Genomic DNA, 15,502 nt, shown 5'->3' on the forward strand with positions numbered 1-15,502 from the left:
AGGTGAGAGTGGCAGGATGAGAGGGGAAAGAAAGAGGAATCTATTTGCCTATCTGCTGGAGGGAGCCTCTCCATTTTCTGGATTTAAGGGGCCCCGGGACCAGCAAACTTCTCTTAATTGATTGGCCTTTATTTCCAAAGTTGGGTGCACTCTCAGCCATATTTGAAGTCAAACAGGTTTAACCTAGTTGTGCCCTGTACAAAACTTGCAAGTGAAAAGCTGAACCATCACAATGCTCTGAATTTCATTGATAACTGCAGAGTCAGCACCCCGCCCCCCTTTCTCTGCCATGAAGCTAGCCATCCATTTACAAGATGGTGCAGCTCTGGGTCCTAGTTTTCTGAACGGTACTCAGGAATGTGATTAAATAGGACAGGAATGGCAAGAGCTAAATAAGGTACAGCCCCCCCCCCATGGGAGGGGATGTATCCCAGGCAAATTCAGTGGAAGTTTTGTTTGTTTGCTTATAATGCAATTAATGAAACAAGTAAGTATGAGATAGTGGGACGCGGGTGGCACTGTGGGTAAAACCTCAGCGCCTAGGACATGCCGATCGCATGGTCGGTGGTTCGAATCCCCGCAGCGGGGTGCGCTCCCGTCATTCGGTCTCAGCACCTGCCAACCTAGCAGTTCGAAAGCACCCCCGGGTGCAAGTAGATAAATAGGGACCGCTTACCAGCGGGAAGGTAAACGGCGTTCCGTGTGCTGCGCTGGCTCTCCAGATGCAGCTTGTCACGCTGGCCACGTGACCCGGAAGTGTCTGCGGACAGCGCTGGCTCCCGGCCTATAGAGTGAGATGAGAGCACAACCCTAGAGTCTGGAAAGACTGGCCCGTACGGGCAGGGGTACCTTTACCTTTTACTTAAGTATGAGATACCAATACCTCTACGGAAAAATGCATTGATTTTTTATCCCTGCAAATCTCTGTAGGAGATTAAGCTCTGGGTGTGTACATGCAAAAGGAGATATCAGAAGCCCACTCCACAGTAACTCAGAGGAGGGCTTTTAGTGTGGCTGGCCCTGTAACATCCCTGTCAAGATCTGACAGGTGGCCATTACCTGCACTTTCTGAAAACAACTACAGTAAGCCCACCCCCAACACAACCTCCCTCTGGACTCACTACTTCAAGGCAAATCACACAAAGTCCACCTTCTCATGGATCCTTTATATAATGACTGCTGGTCTATATCTCATGGCATGCTGGAAGTCCTTCAACACTGCCCACTGTATTACTTAAATCAAGGAAGCAATAGATCTAATCAAATCTGCAACAATGAATGTACACAGGCAGAACTTATGGAAGGAACGTGTGCACAATTTCACTCAATTTCCCAGGGTGGACAATGAAGTGGGAGACATTGTGCACACGGCAAGTTAAGTGGGTGGTGATGGCTTTGTTTATTTTCTCCAGGAAGAAGTGGGATAGTCCATCAAGGGCTATGCACAAACACTGACTGATGAAGAGCTTGAGAAACCGGTGAAATCATGCACAGACACCAAGGGTGAAGATGGTGTTGTTGATGCTGAGCATGAGGCAGCAAGCTGGAACCTGCAAAAATCTCCTGCGCAATTAAGCACGTGAATGATATGATCCCTCCATGGAACGCAGCCTGAAAAATCACCCATGGGATTTACATACACTTTGAGACCCTACAAAGAAATGTGTGATGAGCTCAAGATGAGCGGCAGTTGCCAATCACCATGTCTTAAAAACCAAAAGAAAAAAGGGGGGAAAGCAGCAACAGCTCTGATGTTGAACTACGACCAAGCTCATCATCTTCATCTGGCTACCGGTCAACCCCACCCCCGCACCCCTTCTTGTGATTTCATTTCAAACTCAGAAGAGGAAAACTTAACAATGCAGCCACCATTCGCTGTTAACTGCTTGGGGTTTTTTTACACTGACCTTTTTAAAGCGACCTTCTTAGCTTACTATACATTTCTTTCTTTATCGCATGCAATTCATGGGAACCAAACCCTCTAGTAAGTTGCAGGCTTACTGTAAAGAGATTTTTCCCCCTCCTGTCTTGTTTTAAACATATTCATTGTTTTCAATTATCTTACGTATGTATGAATTGCTTTCAGTCTGTGGTTTAGGTAGTGATTAATAAATTAACTGTAATCCTCACTATCACATGCAGTTGAAGAGAGGGAGTGAGAAAGGCAAGCTTTCCGGCTCAGCAAGAATTTGAACCAGTCTACCCCAATCTGGTGCCCTCCAGATGCTTTGAACTACAGCCCCCCATCAACCCTAGCCCACATGACCATGTGGACTAGGGTTCATGGGAGTTGTAGTTCCAAGCATCTGGAGGGCAGCAAGCTGGGGAAGTGCTGCCTTAGTCTAAGAACGCATTCACCACATCATACAGCATTGCACATGTTGCCTGCTGTTAATGAAAGTCGCTCTGAAAATCCCCAACCTGCCCCCAAATTGCTCTTCTCTTCCTTTCAGCTGCTCTGCCTGCCTCATAAATGCCACAAACCTAATCATCTTTATTTCTGTGTATGCCCCTTCTCACACAGAGGAGATAAAAGGTGCTCACCCATAAACGGACATGATTGGACCAGGTGAGGAGCAGATTTCTCTGCTGGAAAACAAGACATCACAATCAAACCAGTAAAACCCGGCAGTTTTCTGACAGATTGCTTTTAATGCAGGAGGCTGTTTGCATGCAAGTCTCGCCCACTCCACGCTTTACACACATATTCATATCTTAAAACCACTTGCAGTTTTCAAAAAAAATGATGCTGCATTTGACAACAACGAAGATGTAACCAATCTTCCACTGCAAAAATACTGCCATAGTAAACTAAAGGTAAAGGCTTGCTGCAGGTGTGGGGAACCTCTGGCCCTCCAGATGTTGCTGAACTGCAACTCCCAACAGTCCCAGCAAGCATGGCCAATGACTGGGAAGGATGTAAAATGACATGCATCAACAACCAGAGAGCTAAAGTTTCCTCATACTTTGTTCACCATCAACATGCTCATCTGGGCTGCTTTGCTCCTCCGTGCCAATGCGTGGGAGAAACAAACCACAATCCCTGGCTTGGCATTGTGCCCAAACCTGATAGCCAAGATTTGTTCTTGGCTTACTGACCATGGTTTGAGTGAAATACACCACGGCCCCAGGTTCAGACATAGGATTGGCATATTGATGGTTTTAAGGTAAAGGTAAAGGGACCCCTGACCATTAGGTTCAGTCGTGACCGACTCTGGGGTTGCGGCACTCATCTTGCTTTATTGGCCGAGGGAGCTGGCGTACAGCTTCCAGGTCATGTCCCATTATTGATGGTTTTACTTTGTTTTAAATTGCAACTGCTTGTGGGTTTGTTTCAGAGGGTTGGGGGGGGGGTTGTTCTCTTTTTCACTATCTTGACAGTGGAGAGATCACTGCAGTGTGGCAGAGGAGATAAGAACACAAGAAAAGCTTGCTGGATCAAGCCAATGGCCCATCTAGTGTAGCATCCTATTCTCACAGTCACCAAACAGGTGAGGAAACCTGCAAGCAGGACCTGGGCACTTCCCACCATTTCCAGAAACTGATATTCGGAAGTGTTACCTCTTTCTCGCCATTTTTCAAGCATACAACTACAAGTTCAATCCCTGACACCTCCAAATAGGACTCTTGTTAGAAACCCTGGAAAGTTGCTACCAGTCAGTGCAGAGAATACAGAACTTGATGGACCAGAACTTGATGGATCTGACTTGCTGTGTTCCTCAAACCCATTCCAAAGGCCTCTGTTACCTGTCAAGAGTTTGATGGGCCAAATCATCTTTGACTCAGATCATAGCTTCTGGGGGAGTAAACAGCACAACCTCAAGCAAATGCTTCTAATCAATGATGATAAAACTTTATTCAATGAGGAGTAAGAATAGCTGCACATGACTCCACCTTATGCCCCCACCCTCTAAAATATACTGAGCCCTCAATTAGAGGTGTATGAAAACCTCCCATTCAAACGTTCTACTAGCCTATCATTTCCCAGACTGGATAAGGCAGGCATAGGCAAACTCGGCCCTCCAGATGTTTTGAGACTACAACTCCCATCATCCCTGACCACTGGTCCTGTTAGCTAGGGATGATGGGAGTTGTAGTCCCAAAACATCTAGAGGTCTGAGTTTGCCTATGTCTGGGATAAGGATAGAGAGTTATTGATCGAGCAAATGTTTCTAAGTGACCAAGATCTGTGCCATATGTTAACTCCCCCCCCCCCCCGCATGGAAAATACATGTGTGTAGGAACAAGCCACATGCGGCCTTCTGTAAAACCATCTTCCAGCTGTGCTTCTCATTCATGAAAATCTCCAAGTGTTCAAGCACCCAGCTGCTCAAGGAATATACCTTCAAAGGAATCTTGCTGAGACATTACACTTGCCTGTTATGACCTTGGCTATTTTCTTTCTTGACAGAGATAAAGATGAAATAGGTTCCTCTTCTAATGACAGTTTGTCCTGAGAAGTGTGATGAAAACTACACTATCTGTGCAGATTACAGACCAACCTGTCACCGTGGCTGGTACTATAATTCTTTGTACACACTCTCTAGCTTCCCCCTCTCTCAGATGAAAAATCCTCGTGAGTGCTTTCCTCCTCCTCTTCCTCCCACAGCAACAACAAGCAAAGCATTGCTAAATTAAAGATCTTGGTACGAAAACTAGGTTTGCAGCCCAAGGGGGGTATGAACATAATAACATAAAAAGAGCTTGCTGGACCAGGTCAATGGCCCATCTAGTCCAGCATCCTGTTCTCACAGTGGCTGAACAGTTCCCTCTGGGAAACCAGGAAGCAGGATTCGATCACAAGAGCACTTGCCCCTCCTGTGGTTTCCTGTGGATACAGGTCAATCAGCTGGAAAATCTACTTTCCTTTTCATGTATCACCTGCAGAGTTTAGATTTTATTTTATTTTTAATCACCCTGGCCCTTTTTGCAAAAGGCTGCAGATATCAGGACTATATCTTACAGTAAAGTGGCCCCAATGTCAAGAGTTGCCGGCAATCTCAAAATTAGGTCTAGGTAATTACAGTGCTTTGACAATGGACTGTTCCTTCAAAAATTCAATGAAAAAGTTACATATGAAAAAGGAAATTAGGTCTAGGTCAGAGTTGTGGTCCTTAAGCACTACCAATGGCTTTTTGGAAATGTTCCTTTAAGGTGCAGAATCTGATCTGGAATATAGCTCAGAGCCACACAAACACTCTGAAGAGAACAATTTTGAAACAACAAACAAACAACAGCCTTGTATGCAGTTTTTCAGGGTAGCTTAAATAATGTAATTTCCCCTTGTGTTTATTTTTGTTATTTAGTCGATTTATGGCCCACCCTTCACTAGAAGGCCCCATGGCAAGTGACAGCAATTTCAAAATACAGAATTAAATGCAGTTCAAAAGAAGTAACAGTCACAATAATAGGGTGAGCCCTAAAAGTATATAGCTCAAGGGACCTGAAGGAGTGTCTCCACCCCCATCATTCAGCCTGGACACTGAGGTCCACCTCTGAGGGACTATTCCCTCACTGCAAGAAGTGAAGTTCTGGGGAACCAGGCAGAAGGCCTTTTCAGTAGCAATGCCCACCCTGTGGAACGCCCTCCTATCAGATGTCAAGGAGACAAATAACTACACAACTTTTAGAAGACATCTGAAGGCAGCCCTGTATCAGGAAGTTTTTAATGTTTCGTGTTTTATTATGTTTTTATATGTGCTGTAAGCTGCCCAGAGTAGCTGGGGCAACCGAGCCAGATGCATGGGGTATAAATAATACATTGGTGCCTCGCAAGACGAAAAGAATCCGTTCCGTGAGTCTCTTCGTCTAGCTGTTTTTTCGTCTTGCGAAGCAAGCCCATTAGCGGATTAGCGGATTAGCGCTATTAGCGGTTTAGCGGCTATTAGTGGCTATTAAAGGCTTAAGGGATTAGCGGATTAGCTGCTAAAAGGCTATTAGCAGCTTAGTGCCTTAGAAAAAGGGGGTGGGGAGCGGGAAAAAACCCCAAGGAATCGCAAGACATTTTCGTCTTGCGAAGCAAGCCCATAGCAAATTAGTCCTGCGAAGCACCTCCAAAACGGAAAACCCTTTCGTCTAGCGGGTTTTCCATCTTGCAAGGCATTCGTCTTGCGGGGCACCACTGTAAACTGTTGTTGTTGTTGTAAAGAGGAGCATCTTCAGCACATGACAGAACTATATAATGAAGGTAGCAGATAGATGTCTGTGGGGAGGGAATTTCACACCGTTGGGGCTGCCACAGTGAATACCCTTTCCAGGGCCATCACCACTCCAAAACTTCTGAGGGGGGTGGAACTGTCAAAAGGGCCCCCTCAACTGATCTTAACACTTGGGAGGATCTGTAGGGAAGGAAGTGCTCTCTCAGATATTTGGGGTCTAAATCATTTTAGGGCTTTAAGCATTAAGGTGAAGCAGAGCCGGTGTGGGTTGTAGACTAGCTAGGGAAAGTCTCAGAGGGCTTTATTTGGTGCCCAGGTCTGATGTCCCTCCCTCTGCTATAACATGTGGTTCATTTCAAATGTGACAGCACAGCTTTCCACATACCAAAGGCCACTCTTGTGTATGAAGGACATTTGCTGAAGAGTACTCTAATGCCATGCTTATGTACTTGTCGTACTGAAGACTGATCAATCTGGATGTCCGCCACTCATAACCACGAGAGCCTCTGCTTAAAGCCAGGTATATTCCCAATGGCTTTGCGCTGCTCCACAGGAAGCCCCAAACCAGCCTGCTGCTGCTGTTTGAAGTTAATTGCTTTGAAATCATTGAGCAGGTGAGCAGGAAAGGTTTGCACTGAGCATTTGCCACTTTTCTTCTGCATCTGAACAACCAAAGCTCAGGTTGAATGAATTAAAATGTCACCAGGGTGGAGGGGGGTGAGACTTAAAAGCCATTTAAAAAAAAGAGGGAGGGAGGGAGGGCTGGAAACTTCTTACTGGCTAGATATGATTCCCCTTTAACATTATTAAGACCTTGGAAACAATTCATTTCAACAGTTGTCTTTGTTATATATAAAACAGATGAACCTCGCCACTTCTGTTTTTCATTGGTATGGTAATCAAGTCTCTATATATTACTGATTTCTGATATGAAATCAAAGCAAGGCCTGGAGGCACAGGCAGCTGCCTGCCAGCCAGCTTACAGTGTAGGCAAGGCGCCATGCCGAGTCAAATATGGCACAGACTCCCTTTCCCTATTGATAAACTGTCTCTAAAAGTCACTTCAACCTTGACAAGCACCAAACTCTTTAATGAGATTTATGGTCCATCATAAGGGCTACAAGAGACCAGCAGTTTGGAGGACGGGATTGTGGATCGTCCATCTTCAACAAGTGGGCCATGCCCCGAACATTGGTGGTATGAGGGCACCACCACCAGTTTATGAGGGATGGGGAATGTCCCAGTGGCTTGTATGCAGAAGTTGCCAGGTGCACTCCCCAATGGCATCCCCAGGTGGGGCTGGGAGATACCCCTGCCTGAAACCCTGGAGAGCTGCTACCAGTCAGGGTAGACAATACTGAGCTCAATAGACCAATGGTCTGGTTCAGAACAAGGCAGCTTTCTATGTTGCCATGTTTAGAGTTTGGTGTTTAGAGGAGAAAGTCAGAAAGGAAAGGGGGGGGGCAGATAGAAACTCTGATGCAGATGGGGAAAGAGCTCAGAAGAGTGGCACAGAAACATAGGAAGCTGCCAGGAAGTATCAAAGCAGAACAGGCCACGGCTCTGACAGGCAGCAGCTCTTCAAGGGTTTCAGGCAGGAGGCATTCCCAGCCCTATCTGGAGATGCCAGGAATTGAACCCAAAACCTTCTGGATGCAAAGCAGATGCTCTACCACTGAGCTAACCCCATTCCTAGAAGCCAGAATCTGCAGTAGGCAGATGGTGCTGCAGGGGGTGGGGCTGGGGGAATGCCTGCTATCGTCCAAAACATCTGGTACCAGATTGGGGAGGAGGAAACTGTTCTAAGGCTCACAACCCAAGTTCTCCAGAATTCACCAGTGGGATATGAAGATATCCAAATCTCCAAGACTAACAAATGCAGTAATTATATTTAATGAAAAGAGTACACTGAGATATCAAGGATAATCCCGGGGTAACGTTTGCAAAGGCTACCAGAGAATAGTTAATTTAGGAGTTGGCTAACATCCCTCTCCCTACAGCCTCCAAAAAAGCCCTCTTGCAAATGAAATATGCTGGATCTTTGCCCAGTGAGCGGAAATAAAAGTTATGAATAATGCTTCCTTCTCCATCATTGTCAGTGCTTTAATATTCCTAATTATTTTTAAAAGCTGGAATATTTAATGTAAAGAGGGTTCCACTTTAAAGAGAGAAATCCCCTTCCCAAATTAGTGGCCTTTTGTGATTCACATAATGGTATTTGTCCAAAGCCCTGTACGGATATTCAGTGTGGACTGCATTTTTCAGTATGCAGATTATGCAAATGTGGACATACATCTTTGTGGGTTCATGGAGGGAACAGGGACTGCTGCCACCATCACAATTCATCACCACCACCCTGAGCGCCTTCAAGGGGAAGGAGGGGTGGGGTAGAGATTCAAGAAATGATAAAATAATAAACAACAAGCGTAAAGAGGAACAATGCAGAATGTCTGCACAAGGGTGCAAATACCTATATAGAGGCTGGAACCTTATCCATGCCTTGTCTTTGTTACACCAACTGGAGTTTTTACGGCTCTGCCATTGCCCCACCCTGCCATTTGCCCCCAAACCATACATTTAACAGAAGTATGCATTGTGTCTGTGGGCCAAAAAAAGAGGAAAAGAAAAGAAGATGATAAAAAGACTAATCCAGAATAATATGACTTCTGGGCAATATTTCACAATCATTTTTACCAAGGGCTTTTAAAAAGCTTTTCTATTAATAGCCACTCAGTATTTCATCCAGACTTGCTAGCTCTTATCAGCCTGCCTTCTGAGGAAAAGATTCCCCCGTCTTTAAGACAAGGGAATTTAACATCCTTAAGTGGAACCGTACACCACTTATTGGCAGCTGTGAGAGACCAGGCCTAGAGCGGGTATGGTGTGGCTCAGGGGTAAAGCACTGGCTTTGCACGCAGGAGGTCCCAGGTTCAACCCTTGGCACTTCCAGTTCAACTAGTTTTTGTCCACCTCGGAGCAGTCTCTATTGGGTGTGATCCACACTCAGTTCTGGCCACTCACTGGGAGCCTGTGCTAGGAAATCCCTTGCCTTGGCAATCAGGCAACCCATTCCTCATGCACACCCTCTTTTGCTTCCTGTTCAAACAAGGCTTCCCACCTGCTCTTTGAGTTCCCCCAAACACATCCCTTTCTTTCCTCAGGATCAGTGTAACCCTTTAGGAATTCCCTGGATGTAGCCATAAACTACACCCTCACTCTTCAACTACTGTAATCCCAATCTCCTTAACCAACACTTTCAGCTACCCATATAGCCGTATGGACTTGGGAGGGGAGAGAAAATGCTACTTGTTAGCCAATGTGCTTCCATAATCCTTCAAACCCAAATCTGTGATGCAGAAGAGGGAGTGTTCCAGCCTTCCAACCGAAAGAACCAAAATACCATTCCATCATCATCTTCATCTCCACAGATGTTTGCTGAAATTTCCAATCGATACCAAGAATAGAAGGGAGGCCGCCCACTCAGTTAACTACAATATGTTTATTGGACAGAGCTGTATTATTTACCCATCTGTTCCAGCAGAGTTAACAAGATTATTACCATTATTTGGAGGAATAGATGTGTCACCTTATATTGCGTAACTCTGATGTTTACTTTCAAGTACACGTTCTAGAAGGAGTCTGCCAAGCCAGCAAATGGGGTGATTTGCCAAATTAGCAAAGAGCAGACAAATTTGGCCTTCTTTTGTCAGTTGGGATGCAGGTGCACAGAAGTTATCCTTCCGAGAGGATATAGCCATAGCGAGTTTTGCTGATATTAACTGCCCCAGTTCCCTGCAGCAAAATGGGTAAACGTCCAAAGCTATAGCACCAAAAAATATATTTGAAAAACCTTGAATATATGCCCCATTTGACTGTTCCTTTAAAGAGGAAAGAGAATGGTTCTAAAGCATCTTTTACTCTTGTTTCATACACAAGCTTCCTGAGAACAATGTTGTGGTTGTTGTGGGGTTTTTTTTTTTGTTAAGAAAGTGGGCTCCTAAAGTGGTAGAGCAGAACAAGGGGAGAGTGTAACCTTGCTGTGACTCGAGTTTCTTATGTAAAACACAATAACCAGTACGTGAGCTGCACAATGATGGAGCTCAGCGGTGACTCAGCACTTGTTTCGTATGCAGGAAGCCCCAAGTTCAGTCCCTGGGGTCACCACTTAAAGAGACTTCAAACTGCAGAGACAGAATGAGACCACTGCCATTCTAGAAATAGAGAGGAAGATGGACTGTGGTCCATCCATAGGATAGGACCTATTCTCAACACTACCGGTTGTTAGAATTCTGGTAGAGATATCTGTCTATCTATCTATCTATCTATCTATCATCTATCTATCATCTATCTACCTATCTATCGATCACCATCTATCTATCCATGCTGTGCTAGGTGGCTCTTCATCTGACCCAGCAAGAAATTCCTTAGCTTATTATGTTATTCAGAGCATACCCTCTTTAAAGAAATTAATGCCTTAAGACATTAGTTATGTCTCAATGTTAATCATCCTCATTATAAGGGCATCTTATTAGTAATCAAAGAATTAAATACCATGTTCTTCATGAACAAAATGATGCCCTAACTAAAAAAAAAAAATTTAAATGCACAAATCATAAAACAAGTATACTCAGCTGTTTCATAAAACTTAATGTACACCAGGGGACCACATAAGTTCAAATAAGCTAGGATTTAAAAAAATGTTAGGCTGTGCAGTGCTGAAGTCCCTGGCAGCAAATGACAATGGACTAGACCAACCTTCCCACAAAGGCCATAATGGCTGGAGCTGATGGGGCACTGTGGCCCCAAATATCCAGAGAGCACCAGGCAGGTCAAAGGCTGAACTGGGGGGGGGGAGAGAGAGTCTGCCTGTATATTCAGGAGGCCCAGCACCAAAATGAGGCAAATTCAAATAGGTACTGGGGCACAAGTGCCCTGACAGATCCCACCACTAACTCCTGCTAACATTACTAAATAATAATAATATTTATTTCTTTTTAAAAGGTCCTAGAAATTGTCCTTGAGGATGAAAGCATCAGTGGCATCCATAGTCCTACATACACATACACACACCACTCTGGAATGACTCAACTTTCAAGGCTTTTGGGGTGTGGGGCAAATCCAATATGATATCCAGAAGCCATTAGATGCTATAGTGCTAGGGGACAGGGTGGGGAAGATAATGTTAATTAAAAACTCAGGGTAGGCATCAGGAGTGGGAGGCAGTCCCATAGGACAGCTGTTTGGCATGGGCCACTTGAGCCCTGGAACCAGCCCCAGTGCAAGGCATGGCTTTGTTTGCAACGGTTAAAAAGAAGAAGGAAGATAGCATGATGCCAGGAGGAGAAGGAAGCTCTGCAAAGCTTACCAGTAACGATGACACAGACATCAAACCAGAAAGGGTCTGCAACACTTGCACAACCATGTTCCGTTCAACAACCACCACAGCTTTTATATCTGGGTGCCAAGACGGGTGGGTCGAGAGAAGAATGACATTTCCCCCCCCCCCCATATAGCAGAAAGAACCCAGTAATGGGGAAATGGAATAATCTCCCTACTACAGAAGCTCAACCTCAACAGAAGATGCTTATATGCTTGGACAGCGAGCAACAAACGAGTCATAGTGCATTTATGACATTATCAAAACAAACTGACCAAAATAAATAAATAAATAAAAACAGGATAAAAACAGTAACAGATTTGCTGCTTCGTTTGCATTGTTGTTCTCATCCCAGGATAGACAAATGAAACCAAAAGATTTACCATAAGGCACTGTCCTCTTGGGACATCTATGTAGGAAGGCTATGGAGAATCAATGCTGTTTTTTCTACTCACCGCTGGAACAATCTGGGCCCCCCCATCCAGGTTCACAGTGACACGTGTCTGGAGAAACACACCTTCCGTGGACACATTCTTCTGTGCAGAGAGCTGCAAACAGGGAAGAAAATCATATATTTGTTATGTTGCAATGTAAGGGGAGCAGGGGTATGATTTGTGTAGATTACCAGCAGGGATTACCAACCTTTTTTCACTTGTCTGCATCCTTAAGGGTTTTATAATGTATGGCAATATATTTTTCACACACAAAAACAACGAACCCAAATCATCTGGGCTGAGCCTCCATAGGGCACTGAACATGCCTTGAATGAGGACTTCGCCATCTCGTCTGGCTCTGCTCAAGAGCTATTAAGGCATAATGGTTTGTTTGGATGTAATGCTAAACCATGGTTTAGTGTTACCAGAATGAGCCTTGGCCCCTCCTTACAGCTGCTCTGGAAGAGAAGGGGGGGGATGTGTATGTCTGAGGATCCCTGCAGCTTCTTCCAGCAATATAAGACAATGGTTTAGTGTTAATGTCTGAACCAGACTATTCACTAGACTAGACTATGGTTGGATAGTGTTCTCGAAGCTACCAGCATGAGTTTGACCAAACTGCGGGACGCAGTGGAAGACAGAAGTGCCTGGCATGCTCTGGTCCATGGGGTCACGAAGAGTCGGACATGACTAAACGACTAAACAACAACAACAGACTATTCACTGGATTCAGATACAGCAGGGAGAGGTCAAACCCTGCAGGATCTAAAAGATAGATGTTGCTTTGATCAAGATATAAGCTCAGAGTTAACTAGACGATGTGGCATTCACACAAACAGAAGACCTGATCTCTGTGAGGATTCTGATGCAGATATAGAGGGCATTAACCCTCCCCCCTCTGCTGCCGTACCAATCCAGGCTGGAAGTTCCAACCTACTATTTATATTGGAGGGGTATCTTTGTGCCGCTGGAAGCTTTCCCCTCCTAATGCAATTGTGGGTGCAAGGAGACTGGGATGAATCAGAATTACAGTCTGGGGGAGAATTAAAGGGTTAAAGCCACAAACACGCCCACCATCACTACCAGGATCCCAGTCTGAATCTGGGGGCCCACATCTGCCATTTGAAAAAGAAAGTAATTCACAAAATTGCTAAATGTGTGAACAATATTTTGTTACTTTGGTGCAACAAAAACAGCAAATCAGTATTGTATTGTATTGTATTGTATTGTATTGTATTGTATTGTATTGTATTGTATTGTATTGTACCAAACTTGTAAGATATCAGAAAATAAGACATTTGTTACAGTGGCATTCCCACCTCCTCCTGATTGGAGAGCTATACAGACTCATGCAAAAAAAGAGTACACACGCACACACACACACACACACACACACAGTTATCCAATAGTCAGTTTTAATGGCTGGATTTTACAGTGTAGCATCAGACCGTAATTAGCAGCCAGACACCCTGTTGCCACAACTCTACTGAGCACTTAAAAATCTAAGTCTTACATTGTGCTTTTCCTTAGCATTTAAAGAGCTTTGCAGACTTTATCTCAATAATCCTTAAAATATCTCTTGCACAGAAACCTGGGCATTAAAAAAGAAACCTAAGAATATGGGAAGCTGCCTTATACAGACTCAGGCCATTGGTCCATGTACCTCAGTAATGACTGCACTGACTGGCAGCAGCTCTATAACCAGTCTATCAGTCCAACCCAGACATTCTGCATGCAGAGTAGATGTTCTACCATTGAGTCCCATCCCTTCCTACAGCACAAGCCAGTGGTAGACAAGAATTGGACCCAAGCAATTATGAAGAGGAATCTGAATTCTGAAAAGTCCTGACTTTACCCGATAATCTTGAGTGGCCTCAATTATTCTCGCTGCAAAATGGAAATAGAAAGACTTACTAGGCAGAGTTCGGAAGACAAATGAGCTAGAGGGTTTGAAAGGTGCTTTGCACCTCTGAAGAGAAGAAGTTTTGATTAACTGCCTACACTGAAAATGGCAGCTTTGGGTTCAATGCATCAAATCTACCCTCCCACTTGAAAATTGAGTTGCAGTTAGTGCAAGTTTCTATATCTGTCCCATGAATTAGTATTTTTTGGTGGGGTGGGAGAGAGAGAGAGAGAGAGAAAAGAATGTGTCCTGCTGTAATCTTTAGCATTTAATTAATTTTTCATTCTATTAACATTCCACATAATAGGATAGTGGTCCCCACGGCACTCTTCCTAATGTACTTTTGCAAACGATCTCGCCATTTAATGGAACTATAAAAATTACTTGTACCAAAAGGTCAAGCTAAAATAAAGATGAGCCTGCGCTCTTAGGCACTGCCCTATTCTGCATACTGCCAAAGAACCCAGGGGTAAAGAAAACTCTCTCTTGCAAGCAAGCAAGCAAAGGTAACATCGTTTTCACCACCCAGGGCAACAGCCAGTCCTTCTTGTGAGCAGACTGTTCCACCACTTTTGCATCTCTCCCCCACCCTGCCCCATCATGACGGACCATTTCACAAGAACAATCCAGCACCTCATTGATTAGTTTATTATTAGCATTCTTGGCATGAGTAGAAGATCAGTATGGAGTTGGATTCAGCCTGGTAATAATACGACCTACATCAAAGCCCTGCCAAAACAGCCAACTTGGTTGCAAATGCATTTAGCATGAGATATTGGGCCGCGTTCAAGGTCATGCAGCAATCATTCCTCAGCATGGAATTTAAAAAGAAACTGGGGGGGGGGGGAGGAAGCCTACAGATGGGAGCTGGGAAAACAGATCCACTCGATGTTTATCGCTTCTTGCCTTTTTTAATTGCAGTCGCCAGTTTGGCTCCAGCTCAAGCCACAGTGAAACATGCCGGCGGACTAAATCCAACTCTTAACACATCTTAATCTCCAACCCTCCAAACCCTGGTGCCAATTTTCAAATCCAAAGATTGCTAAAGCAACTGCTCAGGAACAGGGTTTTTTGCAGGCCTGCGTGAGTAACTAAACGCTTTGCATATAGAAGGTCACAGGTCCGATCCCCAGCAACTTGAGGTAGGGGTGTCTGGAATTCTGGGGAGCCACTGCTAGACAATACAGACAATGCTGGGTGCTTGATACGATTTGGTGGAAAGCAGCTTCCGGTGTTCATGAGAAACATCCATAGCTAAGAGCACCTGATTTGTATGCAGAAGCTTCCAGGTTCAATCCCCAGGTTCTCCAGGTAGGGCATGGAGAGGCTCCCTGCCTAATACCCCAGATAGCTGCTGCCAGTCAGTGAGCTAGATGGACTTGCTTTAAGGCAACTTCTTAAGGGGGGGGGGGCAGCCACAGTGGTGGCATCATTATTAAGCATTTATATAGAGCTTCAAAGTGCTTCAAATATGACTATTATTTATCTATTACACAACCATTCACCCAAAGGTCCCAGGATGGGTTACAGCAGGCATTGCCAAACTTGGCCCTCCAGCTGTTTTGGGAGTACAGTTCCCACCATCCCTGACCACTAGTCCTGTTAGCTAGGGATGATGGGATTTGTAGTC

The 15,502-nt window shown here is 44.7% G+C and overlaps 1 protein-coding gene across 7 annotated transcripts in view; it reads right to left on the reverse strand.

Annotated features, from left to right (window-relative positions):
* MEGF11 (multiple EGF like domains 11) overlaps positions 1-15,502 on the reverse strand; it is a 345,431-nt gene that overhangs the window by 222,036 nt on the left and 107,893 nt on the right. For all 7 annotated transcript variants that reach the window (XM_083411873.1, XM_083411869.1, XM_083411871.1 and 4 more), the window contains exon 6: positions 11,991-12,083. In XM_083411873.1, the coding sequence (XP_083267999.1) occupies positions 11,991-12,083 (93 nt within the window). The remainder of the gene's footprint in view (positions 1-11,990; positions 12,084-15,502) is intronic.

This window comes from Podarcis tiliguerta (genome assembly GCF_965153285.1).
Source record: "Podarcis tiliguerta genome assembly, chromosome: 14".
In the NCBI taxonomy this organism is placed as follows: domain Eukaryota; kingdom Metazoa; phylum Chordata; class Lepidosauria; order Squamata; family Lacertidae; genus Podarcis; species Podarcis tiliguerta.